Here is a 20,155-nt window from a genome sequence, read left to right on the forward strand (position 1 = left end):
ACCATGTAAAGCGCCTTGGATAAAAGCGCTATATAAATACTACCATTTATAAAACACAAATTGTACATTTCTGGAGAAAAGTTCAGTTATTTTTTAATTTTGTGCCAATAGTGCTGTCATATATTGACCAGTATAAATATCTTGGGGTGACACTGGATGAACATATGACATTTAAGGAAGCTGTTGATGTTTTAGCTCAGTCAGCTGGCAGAACTCTGGGATCTGTACTGAACAAAGTTAAGCATTGTGGTAATCTAAAATTCCATACTTATACACAACTATACAATTCATGTGTCTGCCCGATGTCTGACTATGCTTCTGGTGTTTGGGGCTTCTGGGAATATACGTTGTAATACAGTGCATCTCAGAGCAATTCAATCATTTCTGGGAGTTCATAGATTTACTTCTGCATTGGCCATTACTGGAGATATGGGATGGGAACCCCCAAACATCAGGCATAAATGCCAAATGCTTCGTCTTTGGAACAGATTGGTGAACATGTCAAATCAGAGAATTACAAAAAAGGTCTTTAATTGGGGCATCTCCAATCTTCACCCCTGGGCAAACGAGATAAAGTCTTTATTCCATTTGAATAACTCATTTATTTTTTTTATTATAGGCTATCATATGACATTCAGGAGATGAGTAGTAATATGTTTCCAAGGTTTAGAAAAAATGGTCTGTTGATATTTGGTATAAACCTAAGTTATGAACATATTGCCTTATAAAAGATAGGTACAGTGTGGAACCTTATGTTAAGCCTAATTTAAGTAAAAGACAGAGATCCATGTGTGCACAGCTATGCTCAGGAACAATACCATTAGCTTTAGAGACTGGGAGGTTTAATGCTGCTCCAGAGAAGGACAGACTTTGTTTGCTGTGTAATTTAGGTGAAGCTGAGAAAGAGGTTCACTTTGTATTTTACTGTCCTGTATATGAAGATGTAAGAAAGGTACTTTTCAGTAAGATGTCCTCTGTTTATTTTGATTTCTTTTGGTTGGATAACCATGAAAAACTAGAGTTATGTTTTAGAAGAGGATTTTTTTTTATGGCAGAATTTCTTTGCCAGGCCTGGGATAAAAGGCAACATATTTTGTTCAAGGATTGAGCAGTAGAATATTGTGTTGTTTTGGATGTATTCTGCTGCAATGCTGGTATATTGGTGTCTTGTAAACCCATGAGGGTTGGGCACACTTTGTGCATGACACGAAAATAAAGAAATCAATCAATCAATCTTAACCCGTTGCGCTTCAGTGTCCCGACCACGGGACACTTTGAGATCTGCATAAGCATTTCCTTAAATGACTGATGCTGTAAATGCGATTATACAAACACTATACACCCATGTAAAGCTTAGATTCTCATGAATCCGCCGGTATAAACCACTTTCAGATGTGATTACCACAGCGGGTAATATAAACACATTTCTCCAACAAACAACAAAAATTTAAATGGCACTACTCACCTTTGGACGCTCTTTGGACGCTCTTTTACTGGTCAAAGATGAAAATAATCCACAAAAACCGGCCAGAATCCAAGCTTCGGCATCCAGACAATACTAGCAAGTATAATATTTTGTCCAAAACATGTCTTGAAATAAGTAAATAATCCACAAATAGCTCAGCTCCATGCGTGCACACGCGCATGGAGCCGTATTTATGCCCATGTATTTATGCCCATATTTTTATTCAGCATACAGAGATCCATGCAGTCTTGGACTCAAAATGGCGACTGAAGTCTATCCTTTATGTTTACACCGTGTTTCAACCAATCAAGTGACTCTGGCCTGCCTCCGAGCCAAAAACGGCCAACCGTAGCCGAGACTGACCGATCTGGACCTACCTCATTTCGTCAGTAAATTCTGAGCAAATCACATCGGAGGAAACGTTTGATTGACAGGGCTGATAGCCAATGAGCCTGCTGAATAGCAGGATATAAATAGAGCCTCTGCCAGCGGGGTTGTGTGATATTTCACACCTAGGCTCCGGCTGCAGCAGGAGCCTCTCTGTCTCCCTCCCAGTCTCTGCATCTGATCCACACTGAAGTGCCTTTTTTGAGTTCTTTATGAATTTTTGGAGTGAAAATAATGTGAAAACGGGCTATAAAATGAACATATACCATTTTGCCCAGGGTGTGCAGAGGATGTACAGAGGGTGTCCAAAATTGACAGCGCCAACAGTACAAATACATATGTGAAACACTCATTTCTTGTAGTATTGCTCTGAAAATTTGACCTGAACTATGTTCAGGTCAAAGGCTGTTGCCTTTTTGTGTTTTCAAGCTGTCACAGTGCTGCCACCCTTATTTTCAGGTGTTTTATTAGGGAAAAAATTTAGGCGAGAATAAAAGTCATCCTAATTCAGTGTTCCAACATAAAATACTCTGTGCCAGTAGCACCTAGAGTAATTCTGACTACACTGGGTGAAAATTCAGGTTGTCAGCTTTCAAAGGAGACCCCAACCATGCCTGTACTCCAAACAGTTCAAGAACAGCATTCAGTTTACTTTCTGCACATCAGTAGAAATTTCAGGCGAAAATTGACGGAAGCTTAAGGACTCAAAAACTAAGAACTAATAACCTGACTTTAGGAACTAAGAATGCAAAACTAGGCGCTGAATTATTCTAATAATACAAGATGCCCGGGGAACTTAGCAGACTACTGGGAAGGATTGGATTCCTGGGTTGACTCTGGGAATGGGCTGGAACGTCGTGTGGTCAGGGGTTGGTTCTCCAGGGAGGGAGAGGAGCCAACCAAAAACTGGACGACCATGTCCCCGACGGCAAGCATCCAATAGGCACCTGATCGTATAAGCCGGGGCGTCATCAATGACCCTGGGTGGTGGAGGGGGTTGGGCAGGGAGGGCGAGAGCACTCTTCACAACAGGCTCTAACTGAGTGACATGAAACGTAGGGAACGAAGGAGGTAATCGAAGATGTACCGAGCTGGGGTTGATAACATGGTCCAACACGTGATAAATGTCCAATGAAACAGGGAGCTAATTTCTTAGATTCCACCCGGAGAGGAATGTCCTTGGCCTGGAGCCAAACCTTCTGAGAGGGCTGGTAAACAGGGGCTGGTAAAATTGGGATTAGGAACAAAGAAACACCTTATGTATGAAATCCACTGAGGACCTCACAATATCCCTAACTTATTGTGAGTAGTGTATATATATATATTTATACAGAATTCTGGAACCTGCGCCTCTGAAAGTGGCTGCAAATTTTGGTGTCTCTTAACTATTTTAGATTTTTGCTTTATTTTTTTCATATTTTGTCGTGTTTTGTCGGCTGCTGATGGAGGTTTCTGCTGGGAGAAGGGTTTCTTCAAGAGAAGAGCATTTTTCATTGAGACAGCACAAATCTGGACAGCAACATCTAATTCTAGTGGACATCTTGAGGTGTTTTCGTGGTTGCTGTGCTGGTGCAAAGGTGAAGGCTAGGAAATGTTGAACATCATAAATTTATTATGGGACCAACTTCACAAGTGTTCAATATGTGCACCACCTGTGACACAGCACACATCACACGCTGCACAGTCTTGAGTGACTGTGTGCAAGCATATTCCAAGATGCAAAATGACTGCTCTTTGGGAGGGAACAGCACAAAATATTTAGTCACAGCTATCTGGAACTGCACAATGCAGTATTTTACTTTATGGTCAAAACAACTTGTCAAGGTCTCCAAATAATTAAAAATTTCCAGTTTTATAAATTTACAATTAATTTCATTGTAATTTTTAGACTTTGTAAAATCAACCCGCGGGCTGAAAAGGACCTTCTGGTGGACTACTTTTGGCCTGCAGGCCGTATGTGTGACACCCCTGGTAAAAATAATCGGAGTATGTGAGCCAAGGTGGTGATGTCATCAAATATGTTGGTGTCCCAATTGCACATTAATGATGTATTCTCGAGAGTCCGTACTTCCATGTCCATACTTGCCAAGCACGTAAGTACGGATGCCCCACACTTTGAGAAACACTGTCTTAATCAGATGCAATAAACAAACAAAAAGAGTTAATGTTAGGAAGCAAACAATATTACAGAGAGGTGCACAGAGACCTGTTGATGTATTGACCAGCAAAACCGAAAGCTGATTGCTGACAGTAAGAAAAGTTGACCAAGACCCATCCCCTTCCACATTAACAGAGCTGAGGTGGAGCGTGTGAATCGTTTCAAATTTCTGATATATCAACAGAAACCTGTACATGATCAAGTTATCTTCATCCTGGTTAAGAAAGTTCAGAAACAGCTGTAATTCTTAAGACAATGGTATAAAATAAAATTCTCAGGCCAAGTTGTTATCAGCGTTTACAAAGGAGTAATATAATACGGCAGCCTGACTGAAAACAAACTTGCAAGAAATGTGCACAGCCCAAGTCACAAGGGTTCTGCAACGTGTGACTGAAACAGCCCAGAAAACACTGGTACTCAGGGTACTCCACTGGTACCCAGTTTTTTCTGGGGATGGTGTCTGATGAACTCTTATGTAATTGGTCTGTGTGTTTCTGAGCTGATAACCAATGATAAACACGGGAAAGCTGCGCCAGTAAAATAGAAGCGACCTGTCAAATTTACACCCATACAGACGGCGTCTGGGTCCGGATACGGACCGGTCCGCCTTTTAGTGAGCCCTGTTCTCAGCAGTTCACAGTCAAGTCAGCCCCCAGCCAAGTCAGCCCGACCAAGTCGGCCCCTATACCAAGTCGGCCCCATCATGACAGCAATTACAGGCAACAATTACAGGCAGTGACTGCAGTTGTTGCAGTAAATGATTGTATTGTTAGTAATACTGGGCTATTATGACAGCAATTACAGCCCCATTATGACAGCAATTACAGACAGTTTTTACAGGCAGTGACTGCAGTTGTTGCAGTAAATGATTGTATTGTTAGTAATACAGGGCTATTATGACAGCAATTGCAGGCAATTTGTGAATGACACTGTGAATATTGCCTGCAATTGTTTATTTTACACCAAAGCTGTGGCACAGTCCTGCTGAGTATAAATACCTCAAACATTTTGCTGAGTCAGTCAGTACATTGGCAGCAATGGAACTACGACAGGGACATACTGCTCATCCGTGTATTTCATGTCAGCGCCCTGTTAGGCCCCGCCAGGAAGCATTATGCTGTGGAGGCTGCAACTTATGGCAACACCGTACCTGTCAAACTGGAGTCACCCGTGATACATTTAGGAATGCAGTCAGTCAAGGGCAAGAGATAGACTGGCAATGCTACTGGTGCAATCCTGAAAGAGGTGCTTTTCAACCTGCAGCTGAGAGCACCAGATTGACCAACAACACCAGCAGCACATCTGATTTTGTGGCTCCACACTCACCTGTACAGCAAATTTCAGCAGAGATGAACTCTCCATCAGCAAGTAATAGTGACCATGGAAATGCAATGGACTACAGTGAAGACAGTGTGGAAGAAGCCAGCAATATGGAGCAAATGCCAAGCTTCCAAGTGCCAGCCATTGTGGAAGAGTCGTCAATCGGGGACCCGGAGGTCCCAACAGTACTGGAGAACAGAGAAGAGGTGGAAGAAGTGGAGTACTCCATAGTAGACAACTCCAGTCAAAGGGGAAAGCGGAAACTGGTGGACAACCATGGCTACCAGTACACCGTCAAGTGTGCCCGGGGTGCAGTGACCGACTGGCGGTGCTGCATAAGGAATAAGAGTGTGACATGTAAAGCAACTGTTGTGCAACGTGGAGACACCTTTGCGGAGTGTCCACATCCACATGTGCATGGAGCTGAGCCGGGACTCAAGACTGTAGCACAGGTGACAGCTGATGTAAAGCAGAAGGCTGTCCAGGATCTATTCAAGCCTGCTTGCGCATTAGTAGAGGAAGTTCTCCTGGAAGAGCTGGATGATGGCCCGTGCCCCACCCTGCCAAAGCCGGCCAACTTGGCACGCATGGCAAACAGGAAGAGACAGAAAATGCGGCCACCAGAACCCCAGGACCTGACTTTCGCAATTGACTATGGGCATGTTCCAGGTGGCTTCTTGAAGGAGGATGTTACAGTGGCAGGAAGGCGACATTTGATCCTTGCCACTGATGCTATGCTGGGGCTTCTCGCTACAGCCAAGAGATGGTACGTGGACGGGACATTCAAGGTGGTGAAGGCTCCGTTCACACAGCTATGGAGTCTACATGCCTTTGTAAAGCGGGATGGTGATACCAAGCAAGTGCCATTGGCGTTCTGTCTTATGTCAGGCAAACGGATAAAAGACTATCGTGCTGTGTTGCGTGCTCTGCTGACTTGCCTTCCAGGACAACCTGCAATCCAGGAAATGGTCCTGGACTTCGAAATGTCCCTGTGGAGAGTGATGGCTGTTGTGTTTCCTACAGTGAAGTTGATGGGCTGTGCCTTCCATTGGACCCAGTCTGTATGGCGCAAGGTGCAGGAGCTTGGCCTGCAGCAACAACACATGTTGAGTGATTCTGTTTACACATTGTGTCGCCGACTTATGGCCCTTCCCTTCCTGCCACAGGAACACATCACAGCTGCCTTTGTGAAACTGGAGGAAAAAGCTAGAAAAAATGCTGCCCTTGTGGAACTGACAACCTACGTGAAGGACACTTGGATTAACAATGACATCTGGGCACCAGCTTTCTGGAGTGTTTTTATGCAGAGCATTAGAACAAATAACGACGTGGAAGGCTGGCACCATCGGCTGAATGTTCGAGCAACGAGAGGCCAAGTGCCGTTTTACCTCTTGGTGACCCTCCTCCACCAGGAGGCACGCTTGGTGGACATTCAAGTTCGGCTGGTGTCAGAAAGGAAGGTAAAGCGACAGCAAAAAAAGAAGTTCCGTCAGATCCAGGCATGTGTGTTCTCTCTGTGGGAAGAGTATGTGGCTGGAAACATCTCGCCGACACAACTCCTTAGGGCCTGTGCCCACATCTACAGCCCAACTGTGTAACTGGCTATGGACTGAAATGTAAATTAAAGGAAACTGGAATGAATGGAAAGTGGACATGATACTGTAAAAACGATGAGTACCATATCAAACATTGTACAATAATTTTGTTACATATGTCTGTTACAGTGAAATAAAATGGTTCAATCTTTATGCTTAAACTTATCTTGTTATGTATTCATTCATTAATTTTAGGGACTGTACAGAATTTCATGGCCAACATTGCAGGGGAACTCACAGGGAGTGGGGGGGTCATCAGGGTTGAACTCAACTAACTAATTGGGCATAAGCTTCCACGATGGGTAGGTCTGCACCCGGGTCATTCCAGAATTGGAGGACGATTTAGGTATCCTAACCTTTGAAAAATCTACCCTTTATTTTATAATTTTCTGTCATGTATTTAAGAAAACCAGGTAGTAAGCCATCAAATAATGTGATTCGTCCAGCTCAAGCATTAAAGTTACACTTTTTATGAAATGTTTTATTTGATACGCGCCATGCATAGTGCAACCCTGTTATGAATACTCAGGAACCTGAAAAAGTATATATTTTTTAAAAATGTTTAATAAATCCTTTACCATTAAGTAAAGAAGGCCACATTCACATTGGATAATCATTTAATGGGGTGGCATGGATCAGTGGGTAGAGTGGCCGTCTTGTAACTAGAAGGTTGCCGGTTCGATCCTCGGCCCGTCGTGCTCGTGTCGAGGTGTCCCTGAGCAAGACACCGAACCCCTAATTGTTCCTGATGGGTCGTGGTTAGCACCTTGCATGGCAGCTTCCACCATCAGCGTGTGAATGGGTAAATGTGACATATCATGTAAAGCGCTATATAAATACAACCATTTACCATTTCAGTTAAGACTTGACCTCTATTAATTTAAACAACTTTTGAACTCTGGCATGCCCAGCTTTTCAGTATTTGAAATTTTTTTTGTTTTATTTTTATTAAATTGCAATATTTGCTCAAATCCATTACAAATTAAATCATTTAAACCACTAAAATGACAACAGGTCAAACCCTCATGAGTTTGGGAAAATCATTTAAGATTATTTTGATAAAAATTATTTGGTAATAGGGTTAAAATTAGAGCAACAGGGTTGAATGGATCCATTACTTCTTATTATAGATCATAACATAAATGTGACAAACAAATATTGAGAACCCAAATGAGAGCTCACTGAACCCCCCCCGGCTATGGGCCTGAGAACCCTGTCCAATCTGTGTCGTCATTAACTCACTTAAAATAATATCTGCCTGGAAATTTCAAGACACTGTACCTGTCAGGTGATGATGTTCCCCCTATCAGTGTGTGAATGTGTGTGTGAATGGGTGAATGTGACGGGCCCTTGAGCAAGGCCCTTAACCCTTCCCGCTCCAGGGGCGCTGTACCATGGCTGACCCTGCGCTCTGACCCCCCCCCTCCCAGATGGGGGGATCTGCGAAAGGTAGTGTCTACAGATACGGACCCGTACCCGTAGCCTGTGGCCTACGGATCCGGCACTTTCCCTTATCATAAATATTAATGAACCAGCTGATGAACGCGCTTTGTGATTGGCTGGTAATCCGACGCACATAAATATTAATGAGCCGGCTTGGTAATCCGAGTGATGAAGGCGCTTCCGTGATTTGAGGTGAATCTGCGTGCCGAGCCTGTCATGTCAGTCATCTGCTGTTCTCTTTTCTATCATGCATAATGTCTTATAAATATCATTATCTGACTTTTTCACGGACAGCGATTTGGGGGTTGAAATCGGCACTACTATTAAAAATAGCAAAACTTTTTATTCACGTGACACTGTTCTAATAAAGCACAAACAGCAAACAAAACAAATGGCGGAACTAACAGCCAGCAAACTACAAGTATTTTTTTTACCTTCAAAAGTAGCGACAGACTATTACATATTAACAACCTAAACAAAACCCTGACGTATTTTCTGCGTCTGTCAACACAGACACTGCATGTCAGTCACTTTAATGTTACCGGACTCTGTTGAATGGCTAAGTTACATAACCACAAACAAATCTCACAATATCACAGTAAATCGAATTTGTGTTTTTTTTTACTTCATGCCGAATTAAAGAGCTGCTCCTCACCATTCACGAGTGTTTGTTTCATATTCGACATCCTTAATTTTATCTTGTAAATTAGCGTCCGAAATTAAATGGGAACATTTGCAATGGAGTTTGTCAGCCGCTTCCACCACTGAACGCGGTAAACTAATTAATAGGAACTGGACTTCAAACAATTTAGACAATGCCATTTTTACGCTTTTAGACGCCGTGTCTAAAGTGTGAGAGGAGACGGTGTATTTTTGGTTAAATTACACAATGTTCGCCGTCAGAGTCATTCATATAAACTGCCTGTAATGTGCAGCAAATAGTAGTTAACCGGCACCAGCTCTTCAGTGACCTTAACGGGTCCGTACCTCTAGTACAGATGCTACGGGTACGGGTCCGTACCTCTAGCATCAACCTGTGCGAAAATCAGAATTTCCCCTCATGGGATTAATAAGGGATATACAATTTTTAAAAAATTATACTTGGGCCTTGGGCGAACTTATCCATCTGTTTTCAAAGTCTATTTTGCTATTTCTCTCCCTATGCAATGACAGAAACCCTACACCCAGATGAGTGGGAGGCTCCACTGGTTGCTATCACCCTGCTGGAGTTACACAAGCTGATATGTAGGTCTCAAACAACTGCAGTCACTGCCTGTAAAAACTGCCTTTAATTGCTGTCATAATGGGGCCGTAATTGCTGTCATAATAGCCCTGTATTACTAACAATACAATCATTTACTGCAACAACTGCAGTCACTGCCTGTAATTGCTGTCATAATGGGGCCGGAATTGACCCTTTGCTAAGCCCCTCCCACAAATGGCTACTGTCCAATCCTACCTTAGCAACTGTAACTAGGCACGAGAGGTCTGTCAAGCTTTCAGCAGATGAAGCGGTGTGCGTACGGTACTTGCAAGTCCAACACTCTTTATCCGCAAAGCTTGGAGGGTGGTGTTGATTTTTTTGCATTCCCCAAGCCAAAGACACAAGAAGAAAGGTGTCGCGTGCGGATTAAGCAGTGTGGGAGACCGCATGATCAGCTGAATCCCTCCAAAATCAATAAGAACACCTACGTCTGTTTTAAGGTAAGTTGCTAGCTAACATTAGCTAATCGTAGCTCTGTGTGTTAGTGTGTTAGGTCAGATAACATTAGCAAAGAAAGACGTCTCAATGGAAGGTTACTTCTCTTAAAACTTGATCTACTGTGTATTATTTGAGCAAAAATAAATACTGGTGATATATAGAGACAACTTCTGACATACTGGTATAGCATATATATGCTAGCAGTCTACGGGTCTCTGCCTACGCTCACGTCTGGCTTTGGCGAGAACAACAGATGAGATCGGTACTGCATTAATGTTGTAACCCCTTGGTTTGTGTCACTATTGTGGCAAACTTGTGCAAGATATTGCTGAACTTTGCTGTACCTTAATGAGATCAAGTGTATAGATCAGCCCCACTATATGTGAGCAATATCCTGGCGCGCTGTACACAAACACACATTTAGCTTAGCAAGAAATGGGCAGACACATGATAATGACAGTTGACATAACATTAATTTAAATGTATATAATACATATCGGCTTACCCTGCTGTAGAAGAACATTGTTGTTCTTGTATATGATTAGTTTTGATGTGAAGTGACAATACATGGGGTGTTTGGCACTTACACTGAGATCTGTGCGCTTTTCCCTCTATTTTAACGTCCTCTTCATTCGCACTCCGCCAACATTTAATTTGGTGAATGTAGTTCTCAAAAGCATATTGGAGACCCTTCTGTCTGCTTCTCTCTGATATTGCTGTAGAATATGTCCAGAAATTTGCACATATCTCCTGAGAAATATCACTCAACGGTACCGCTAAAAACTCCACATTTCATGCTAGGAGGGAAAGCTTGACAGGCGTAGAAACAGTAATCAAGGGGGGCGGGGCTTAGCGAAGGGTCAATTGCTGTCATAATAGCCCTGTATTACTAACAATACAATCATTTACTGCAACAACTGTAGTCACTGCCTGTAATTGCTGCCTGTAATTGCTGTCATAATGGGGCCGACTTTGTATGGGGCCGACTTGGTATGGGGGCCAACTTGGTCGGGCCGACTTGGCTGGGGGCTGAGTTGACTGGTTCCCGTTCTCAGCCATCCTGTTTCAACTCGTCCTGAAACAGGACAATAATGGACAATAAAATTCAACAATAATGTTGAATTTTACAGTATCAGTGCGCACTGATACTGTAAAATTCAACATTATTGTTATTTTTAAATTAATCAACCATAAACTACTACAGAGCTCCCTGAATTCAAGTTAGTACATGTAATTTGTATGTGTATGTTATAATTACATGTATGCATTGCAAATGGGTGTCAACATGATATCTACAGGTATGGCTCTAAACTGGACCTTGTGACACAAAAAGGGCATTACATTTTTTGAAGGTAGTCACCTTTAACAACTAACATTTCAAAAAGAACAAAACATACATAATACTACCATTGGAATGACTACTAATACTTGTATCCCAATTGAAAGTACTGAAAAGCAAAAAACAATTTTGACATTACCCATGTCATTTTGAGTAAGAATATCTCAGTAACTACAAGTATAACCCTGCTGCTTTTTTGTACAGGGATACAAGACACATGGAACTGTCTTGTGGAAAATTTGGGGTCTCTGGTACCTGTCACACACTGAGATTTTTGCCACCAAAAATAGCCAATTAAAAATCTCGTCCAACTTTGGGAGCTCATATTTTCCAAACTGAGGTACCTAGAAAGCTCCAGTTTGCTAAGTTATCACACACGTTTGTGTAGAATGGAACCCAGGAGTGTTACAACTGTGCAGTATTTCTAGTACTTTTAAGGTCCAGTGTTGTTTTTGGCAGCCAATTTAGATATAGTCTTAGTTTTAGTCTTTTGGACGAAATCCTTATTCTATTTAGTCACAATTTAGTCATTTCTATAAGTGATAGTTTTAGTCCAGTTTTAGTCGACGAAAACTCAAAAGGTTTTAGTCTAGTTTTAGTCGAGACATATTAGCCCTTTAACAAATTACGTATTATTAACCTCACTGACAAAATGACAGTGGATTCAATGTTCATTACTACAAAAAAGCCAACAAAGATATTCCTTCTTCAGGACTTGCGGCTTTATTTTTTGTCAGTTTAGAGTAGTATGTTAAGGTTAAGGTTTTGTAGAATAAATGTCCTCGTCTCTATTATTGTTCTACGTCGTTAGAAATAAAAAAATACCTTTAATTCTGTGTTCTGTAAAGTCAGTGCATTTAATTTACAATGCATTGATTCCATAGAATACAGTGTTGATTAACTTGCAATGCCCCAGTAAAATAATAAATCCTGAATAACGGGGGAACAATTAGATGAAGCATATCGATGTTCTGAAGGCTGGAATGTGAAATCTCTGGTTAGAATGTGGTCAGGTGGTTTATATGATGTTATTGTTTTACTTAAAATCTGTTTAGGTCCAACTGGTTTATCGCAGTAAGCTTTGAAAACAGTATTAGAACTTCTCTTGCCGTTTCTGTCTGACCGTCGGACTGAGGCCACAGACTGTCACCAGTTAATCTGATCGTCACACTCTGCCGCAGTGAAGCGATATTTCCACTCCGTTAGGTGGAAGTCCTCATTAAACCGAGAATTTTACTGGTAGATGGGACAGCCGTGAGTCCAAACAGAGCAATAACGACAATGTTAAAGCTGACAACAAGAACATTTCGGAACAGTTTATTGACATCTGTGTGTTTTGAACAGGCATCGGTACAGTCACCTATGCTATGCATTGCCGTTGTAACAGCCTCATTCACTGAATATCACCAGTTGATCGAAACCATCCATTAACGTTTTCGTCCAGTCTTGTCTCTTGAACTAAAACTAGCACACGTCTCATCATGTTTTGGTCATCAGAGAGCCGCGTTTATTTTGTCATCATTTTGTTTTCGTCATGAAAAAAGGGGCGTGAACGAAATAATTTCGTCATCGTCATCGTTAATGAAAACAACACTGTTAAGGTCCCAAACCCCACTCGGGAATAGGTTTTTCTTCATTTTTTGCATTTTTAGCAAGCCCCCATGGCCTGCAGAGTGTAGGGAAACACCTGGGGATGTTTGTGGAGCACTAGCTACATGCAGAGGCCTTGTTTACCAACTCACAGCTCTCTGGTATGTCTAGAGGCTGAGAATTAACCACTGAAAGATGCAAAAAAAAAAACCTGGCGAGGCTTTTTTTTTTTTTTTTTGGCTATTTATAGCCCAAATTCTGAAAATTTCAGACCCCCACAACTCAAAAACTATTTGAGCTACAGGCCTACAATTTTACATAGAAAGTACTTTTGTGACTATCCAATGGCATGCAAATTTAAGACTAATTTGAAAATGGTGCGGCAACACCCCCAAGGAATATCTGGTAATTTCACCTGGAATGACCCTCTTGGTAGTGACTGATAAAATGAAGTTGCAGATAGAAGTGCCCAAAATGAGTTTCCTCCATAGGGTGTCTGGGCTCAGCCTTAGAGATAGAGTGAGAAGCTCAACATCTAGGGAGAGGGGGACTTGAAAGGATGAAAAATGATTAAAGACATTTTGGGGAAAGATGACAGCAACAATTTAATTAGAGAAAACAAATATTAAGGCCATATGGTCTTAACATAGCAAACAGCAGTGCTGCTGTAATCACAGAAAGATATCAATGATATGTGAAGTTGACCCAAGCGGACCAGCTTTGATGGAGATGTTTATTTACCTACAATTTGATTCCTTTTAGTTTCCAAGTCAAATAAATTTTTCTAAACCGCATTTGGTCCATTTACTGTTAAGGTGACCTATACATGGTTGAAACTTTGGACTGAGTTTTTCTAATCTTTCTTTCTTTAACTTTTCTGTGCTTTATGCAACTACAAGAACTTTTTATAACTTAGACATATCAAGGTCAAAGTGTATTAAGAATGATTGTAACCTTCTGTTGACTTTGAGAAATGAGACATGAACCCTGGTTACCAGCGTTAAATGTCAGGTATTGCAGTCCATGTTCAGACAGTCAGTCCTTCATAGAGTGCATTATACTCTCTGAAAGTGAATCCTGAAATGAAAGGTTGGTTAGTATCAGGTGTGAACTAACCGTGACGTCATCGGTTGGTTTCAACGCCGAGAAAATGAAGCCCGGATTTTGCTACTTCCTGGTCGCCATTTTGGATTTTTTGGAGCCAGTGACGTAAAAAGCGTCATCAAACAGATTGGACCGGAGAGCAACTAGGGGCAGGACCAGTCTATGGGCGGGCCAGACTGAGAGCTGAAGACTCTCTTATCCCGCCCACATTTTACCGCAGAGGCTTCTGTTGCTGCTTTCGGAATTCAGCCTACGCTAACAACGTTAGCTTCCACAAATTGAGGTAAACTTTATCACGAGCTGTCAAAGTAATTTACTGAAGTTCACTGTTGAAATAATCTCACAAAGTACTTGCAAAAATGTGCATACATGTTGGCAAATATGTAAAATTAGTAACTTACGGTATTGTAGCTGAAGCTACTGTAAGTCATCAGTAAACTGCATAACCACTTTTGGTGAAACATATTCCAAAACTGAGTATTAATCATAGACTGTATATAGTTTTAATTTTATTTTTTGTGCTACTGTAAAGTAGTATTAGCGACCTTAGTGAGTATAAGCAGTGATAAATGGGGTTTGTCAATGCTGATGTAATTAGCTAACTATTAGCTGCTACTTAGGATCACGGCTCCATAACGTGATAATGTTTTTTAAACTGTTACATATCTATCTATCTATCTATCTATCTATCTATCTATCTATCTATCTATCTATCTATCTATCTATCTATCCTTCTGTAGACATACCATCACCAACCACAAACCTACAATGGCATGTGCACCCACACAGACCCACAAGAGTGAGTGATATTTTTCCATTAAAATTTAATGGAAAACAGTACTACAAAATATTTTCTGCAGCTGAACTGTAACAAGACTATACAGTCACATAACTGTGCTGAATTCATCCAATAATAGTGCTTTCTTTTCATTTTTGCTTATAATTTGCAATATTACATATTTCTTACCATTACACTTTTTCCCATCTAGCCATGGTCTGGATAATTGGGGACAGTTATGTCCGGCGTGGAGCAGAGAGGGCTGCAGAGACCATGGGGAGCAACCTTGGGATTGATGGAGTCCTCATCCACTGGTTCAGCTGGGGTGGCCTGAGGTGGAGAGGCGTCCGTCCTTTTTTCGATCAGTCACTACGGGGAAGAGCTGTACCAGATGTCCTCCTCATCCACTGTGGAGGCAATGACCTCAGAAACATCTCGAGTGTGAAGCTTATTGATGCAATGAAAGAGGACCTGCACCACCTCCACTTACAGCATCCAGGGATGAGCATCATCTTCTCTGGCATCGCGCAGAGATGTAGGTGGAAAGCTGGTGCCAATCCAGGAAAAATCGATAAAGCACGAAAGTTTGTGAACAGTGTTATGGCTACATATGTTCAAAGTTTAAGTGGCCATTTCATACATCACCCTGCCATAAGGTTTGACACTTCTGGGCTATTTTTGCACGATGGAGTTCATTTCACCACTAGGGGAACTTAACTATTGTTAAACAGTTTTACAGAGTCCATTAAGGCCCACGTTCAGCAACATTAAACTTGAGACTTCACAACAGATACAACGGAGGCTATGGAATAAAGTTTTGTGTAAAGGGAATGAACATTTTGAAACTTTTTTGGTGTTTTTACAACTTTTTTTTTTTTTTACTTCAAGCATATTCAAAAACTATTAAATAGCAAATGAGACTATATACAAAAACTTTGACATATGGAGGTGACATTACTTTCATATACCACAAATTGTTCAATAAACTCTTGTGCCCCTTTCATGCGGACTGCAAGAAGTATTGAACCATTTGTTTATGGCATGTGTAAAGCATCTGATACTTAGGCCCCGTGTATGCAGGCTCTAAGTAGGTGGTGTGCAGTACATGTCAGAATTTACCCTAATCATCCTCAAATATATTCAACAGTTGAGTGTGGAATGAATGTGAACATCAGACGGGGTGGCAAGTTTCTGGCTTTAGTGCTGAAATACTTAGTACTTTGGCCCTTTTCATGCAGGCTCTAAGAATATATTTCAACAGAGGCTCAATGGGGGGTTTCTGGTTTGCCCAGATACAGCTCTGATATCATGCTGAAAATAAGAGCGTGCATACCCACAAAAGACAACACACAACAGGATTTAGACACACACAAGTCAAAAGCACACATTGTTTCGGACAAACAACTATATCTTCGATATACAAACATGTATACACACACATACTGTACATGAATATACATATATAAGTACATAAAAACAGGAAGAACAATGCACTCTCTTATTAATCACCATAGAAATGAATTAATTTGGTGAGTCGCCTGCGTACAAGCTTGCCTTCTTTGATTTTTTTCTGTCTGCCTTCTTGCCAAATGATTCATCCGAATTTTACAGTACCAGGCAGATGCCATTTTCACCAAAATATGAACATGGTTGGATTCAGCACACATAAACATGTGGCTGTGTAAATTTGGGAAAAGGTTTTTTTTCCAAATAATCTACTAGGACCTGAGTGGCAATTGTCAATGTTGTTCCTCATCCTTGTGGAGCTTTCCCCCCATTGATTTTTAACAACCTCTGAAAGCGTTTCTCAGTGGCCTGACAAACGGCAAGAATGCCGGGAGATGGGCTTTGTAGGCCACCTCTGCTCTTTAATACCAGAAAAGCATGTGTGGAGTCCAAGTCATCTGATGTTAGTGCCTGTGAGCAAGGCATACAGGTAACCTTCTGCTTCATTTTTTTCACTATGAAGCCTGTAATATAGCTGATGGCTGCCTCCTTATACTCTGAGAGATCATCTGAATGTGGGAGGTCAGCAATGAAGTCTTCAGGTAAAAGCACTTCTACAGGCTGCACATCCACCCTGCATGCTATACTGACATTTGCTGGTGTTGAATCCAGGATGTCTGTGTTGTCACGAAGAAGGCAGTTACCTGTCCCAGTCTTCACTTGGTGCCTAACAAGCAGGCGCTTATAGGCCCCACAGAACTGCTTTGCATTGGGGTTGTTGTTAAAAACCACCACGCGCTCTGTGTCACGGACTAGAGAGCTGGACCCAAGCAGAAAGCCATACTACCAAGACCGGTGGAATAAGAATGATTTTTATTATGGATGAGGGTGAATAATGGCAGGGGAATAAGAGGAGCCGGAGTGCAGGGGAAGCGGCTGGAAGAGTGGGTGTTGGGCCGGAGGGATCCAGAGCCGGGGATCGGCAGTTGGTGGCAGGCGGGGAACGGAGGTCCGATGGGTAGGGGGAGCTGAGGGGAGGAAGGACGTCGGATACTGACGATCCGAGGGGCCAAGGTGTGCGGTGGGCCTGACAGCGGCCGACGTCCGGGCGGAGGGGACTTCCAGGGGGGAGGCGCCGGGAGGCGACGAGTAACCAGCTTGCTGCAGCGGCTTTCGGGTTTTGGCCGAGGGAAGCCGGTCGGGGAACCAGGGAGGGGTCTGAGCAGAATGAGGGGTCCAGCGAGGGGAAACCGGTGCCGAATGGTCCGGGGAGGTCGGATGAGGGAGCAAGGCGGAGGGGATCCCGGACAGCCGGATCTAGGCGAAGGCAGAGGACAGAGAGTGTTAAAACACGGCAGAAACACAAGGAACTGTTGCGGCTAGAGCGTGAACTAACTGGTGAGTTGTGTTCAACGATCTGGCAGGGTGTGGAAGGCTGAGCCGGTACTTATTGCAGGAGGAGTAATCAATGAGATGTCTTCCAGCTGTCCGGGACCTGTGGATGTGGTTGATTACCTGAGTGGAGTCAGCTGAGAAACTGAACTCCACTCAGGTACCATGCTGCAAGGGAAGACAGAGGTAGAGGAGCAGATGGGAGACTGGGAGGGAGACAAAGAGACAGAGAGACAGAAGCAGGAGTGAGGGAGAGAAGAGAAAGAGGAGCACAGAGGGAGAAATAGGGGGAGACAGATAGGATAGGGGTATTTGGAATGCCAGATGGGGAGGACGAGGGTGAGGAGGGAGCTTTGACACTCTTTTTTTTGTCTGCATTTATTCTCATTGTTTAACTCCATGGAAGGGGTGTCAACACTTTATGAGATTAATGCATATTTTAGTCTTGCAGCCAAGTATCTTATTATTTAGTGCATGTGTGTGACCATCACCAGCCCTCCCTGAAAGCTAAGCTGACACTCTTTATTACATTTCCCTGTTAAGAGCCAGGGAGGGCAGTGCTACACCTCGGTGGTGATGTGAGGAGAAACAAAGGGTGGACAGGACGAGAGAGGATGGACAGGGACAGGGACTAGCAAGCGGTGCTATTACATCTGAAGAATATCAGGTGTTGTGTTATTCCCAACTAATAATTACCCATCAATAAGACAAACAAGCAAACACATACACAAGAGAACAGAAAACCAAACAAACAATAAATAAATAATACATAAATGAATAATTAGCCAGACAGTACTGAACACCATAGTTGTGGGTGTCATGTTAGTATAGAGTGGAATAGGCCAGAAAAAGATACTAGAGAAAGTGGGTTTAGTGTGAGATTAGACTCTGGAGAGAGTCTCAGCACATTCTGGTGGGTCCCATCACTGCTCAACAGTGGAACTCGACAGGAGCTGGTGGGACCTGAGCAAACATGCACATGCAAGTGTGAAAGACCTCGAAGCCCAGAACAGCCATCACAGCAATGCAGGGCCAAGCCGACATTGCGCCCCCCCCACAGGCCGCAGGAGTCACGGGGCAGCGCCCCCAGAGAGCAACCGGGGCCACCGTGTACCACATGGACCCCGAAGACAAGAGGGAGCAGCTACCGACACCCCTAGCACGCCAGAACCGACCCTGGCAGCCCGGGGCAAGAGGACCCACCTGCCACCCAAACCCCAACCCCGCCCGCCCCAGCCCCCACCAGACCCCCGCACCCCACCACCCCACCTGCCCACCCCCCACCCCACCCCCAGGGGGGGCCGACGGCCCCAAGCAGCCAGGAAGCCAGACACAGGGGCAGAGCACCCCACCGAAGGGACGGCAACTAGCCCATCACCGGGCAGGCCGCCACCGGAGGCCGGCCAGAGGGAACCAGAGCCGAGACCCAATGCGAGTCCAGAGGGCAAAAATCGACAGAGCGGTGGGGCCCGACAATGCCAACGGGGGGGCACCCCGCATACCCACCCGCACCAGCCCCCAGGCGAGCACAGCACACCCAAGGCCCCCACATCCCGTAACGCAAACCAATCCCCCACCAGGACGGAGCCACCACACACCACCAGCCCGCGCCACAGCCACAGCACCCACCGGGACAGCCAATCCAGACCCCGCAGCCCAGCAAAACCCACCACACCAGCCGGGACCCGTCGGACATGCAGGAGAACCCCCACAGGCCACGGCCCCCCGGCCCCGGGGACCCCCAGCCACAGCGACACGGATGATGGTGCACCCCGCCGCCCCATAGCCGTATGGGGGGCCAGATCCCACCAGCGAGGCCATAACTATGAAACCCATCCATTACGCTCCTATTAATATGTTTCCCGATCCCTAACGGGAAACATTATCCCAGCACCGTGATAGTGTAACCCTGAGTGTCATGTGGTGCATTAAAAGTGGGGAGGCTGGGGGGGCGTCAGCCAACCCAGACCTACCCCCAAGGTGAGTGTGTGTGGTGCATTAAAAAAAGATTGGAGAGCAGGGGAGGCAGGCAAGAGGGTGATGAGGGGGAGACAGGGCCGTATAGCCCTGCCACCCGCCCCACCACAGTGCCCATCGTTCCCACCCCCACCTGCCCTCAGGGCCCTAGCTGTTGTGTCCCTATATGTGCCTAAAGGCTGCTATTTACAGTGAGGTGTGAAAAATGTGAAGTGCACAATAAGAGGCAGTTTGGTGTGGATCCGGCCCAAGAGGACAGAGCAGTGGAGTACTGATGCAGAGGGCCCCCAGAGCCGAGAGGCAAGGGACCGGGGAGGGCCCACACAAACCAACTGGCCCAGCTGGCACAACAACCCCCCGGGAGCTGCAGATCAGAGCAGCGCCCCAGCAGGCACCATAGCCCCAACACAGGCCAGCTGCACGCAGCACCCCACCCCGAAGGGGGGACCAGGCCGCGCC

At 44.1% G+C, this 20,155-nt stretch overlaps 1 protein-coding gene across 4 annotated transcripts in view; it reads left to right on the plus strand.

Moving 5' to 3' along the window:
* vegfc (vascular endothelial growth factor c) overlaps positions 1 to 20,155 on the plus strand; it is a 242,824-nt gene that overhangs the window by 152,174 nt on the left and 70,495 nt on the right. Inside the window, exons 5-6 of one of the 4 annotated variants that reach the window (XM_051945656.1) lie at positions 14,844 to 14,902; positions 15,093 to 18,904. The exons of the other annotated variants lie outside the window; for them this stretch is intronic. Of the exons in view, the coding sequence (XP_051801616.1) occupies positions 14,844 to 14,902; positions 15,093 to 15,598 (565 nt within the window). The 3' untranslated portion in view covers positions 15,599 to 18,904. Of the gene's footprint in view, positions 1 to 14,843; positions 14,903 to 15,092; positions 18,905 to 20,155 lie in introns of those variants that run through there. 4 annotated transcript variants of the gene reach the window in all.

This window comes from Acanthochromis polyacanthus, chromosome 3 (genome assembly GCF_021347895.1).
Source record: "Acanthochromis polyacanthus isolate Apoly-LR-REF ecotype Palm Island chromosome 3, KAUST_Apoly_ChrSc, whole genome shotgun sequence".
Taxonomy (NCBI): domain Eukaryota; kingdom Metazoa; phylum Chordata; class Actinopteri; family Pomacentridae; genus Acanthochromis; species Acanthochromis polyacanthus.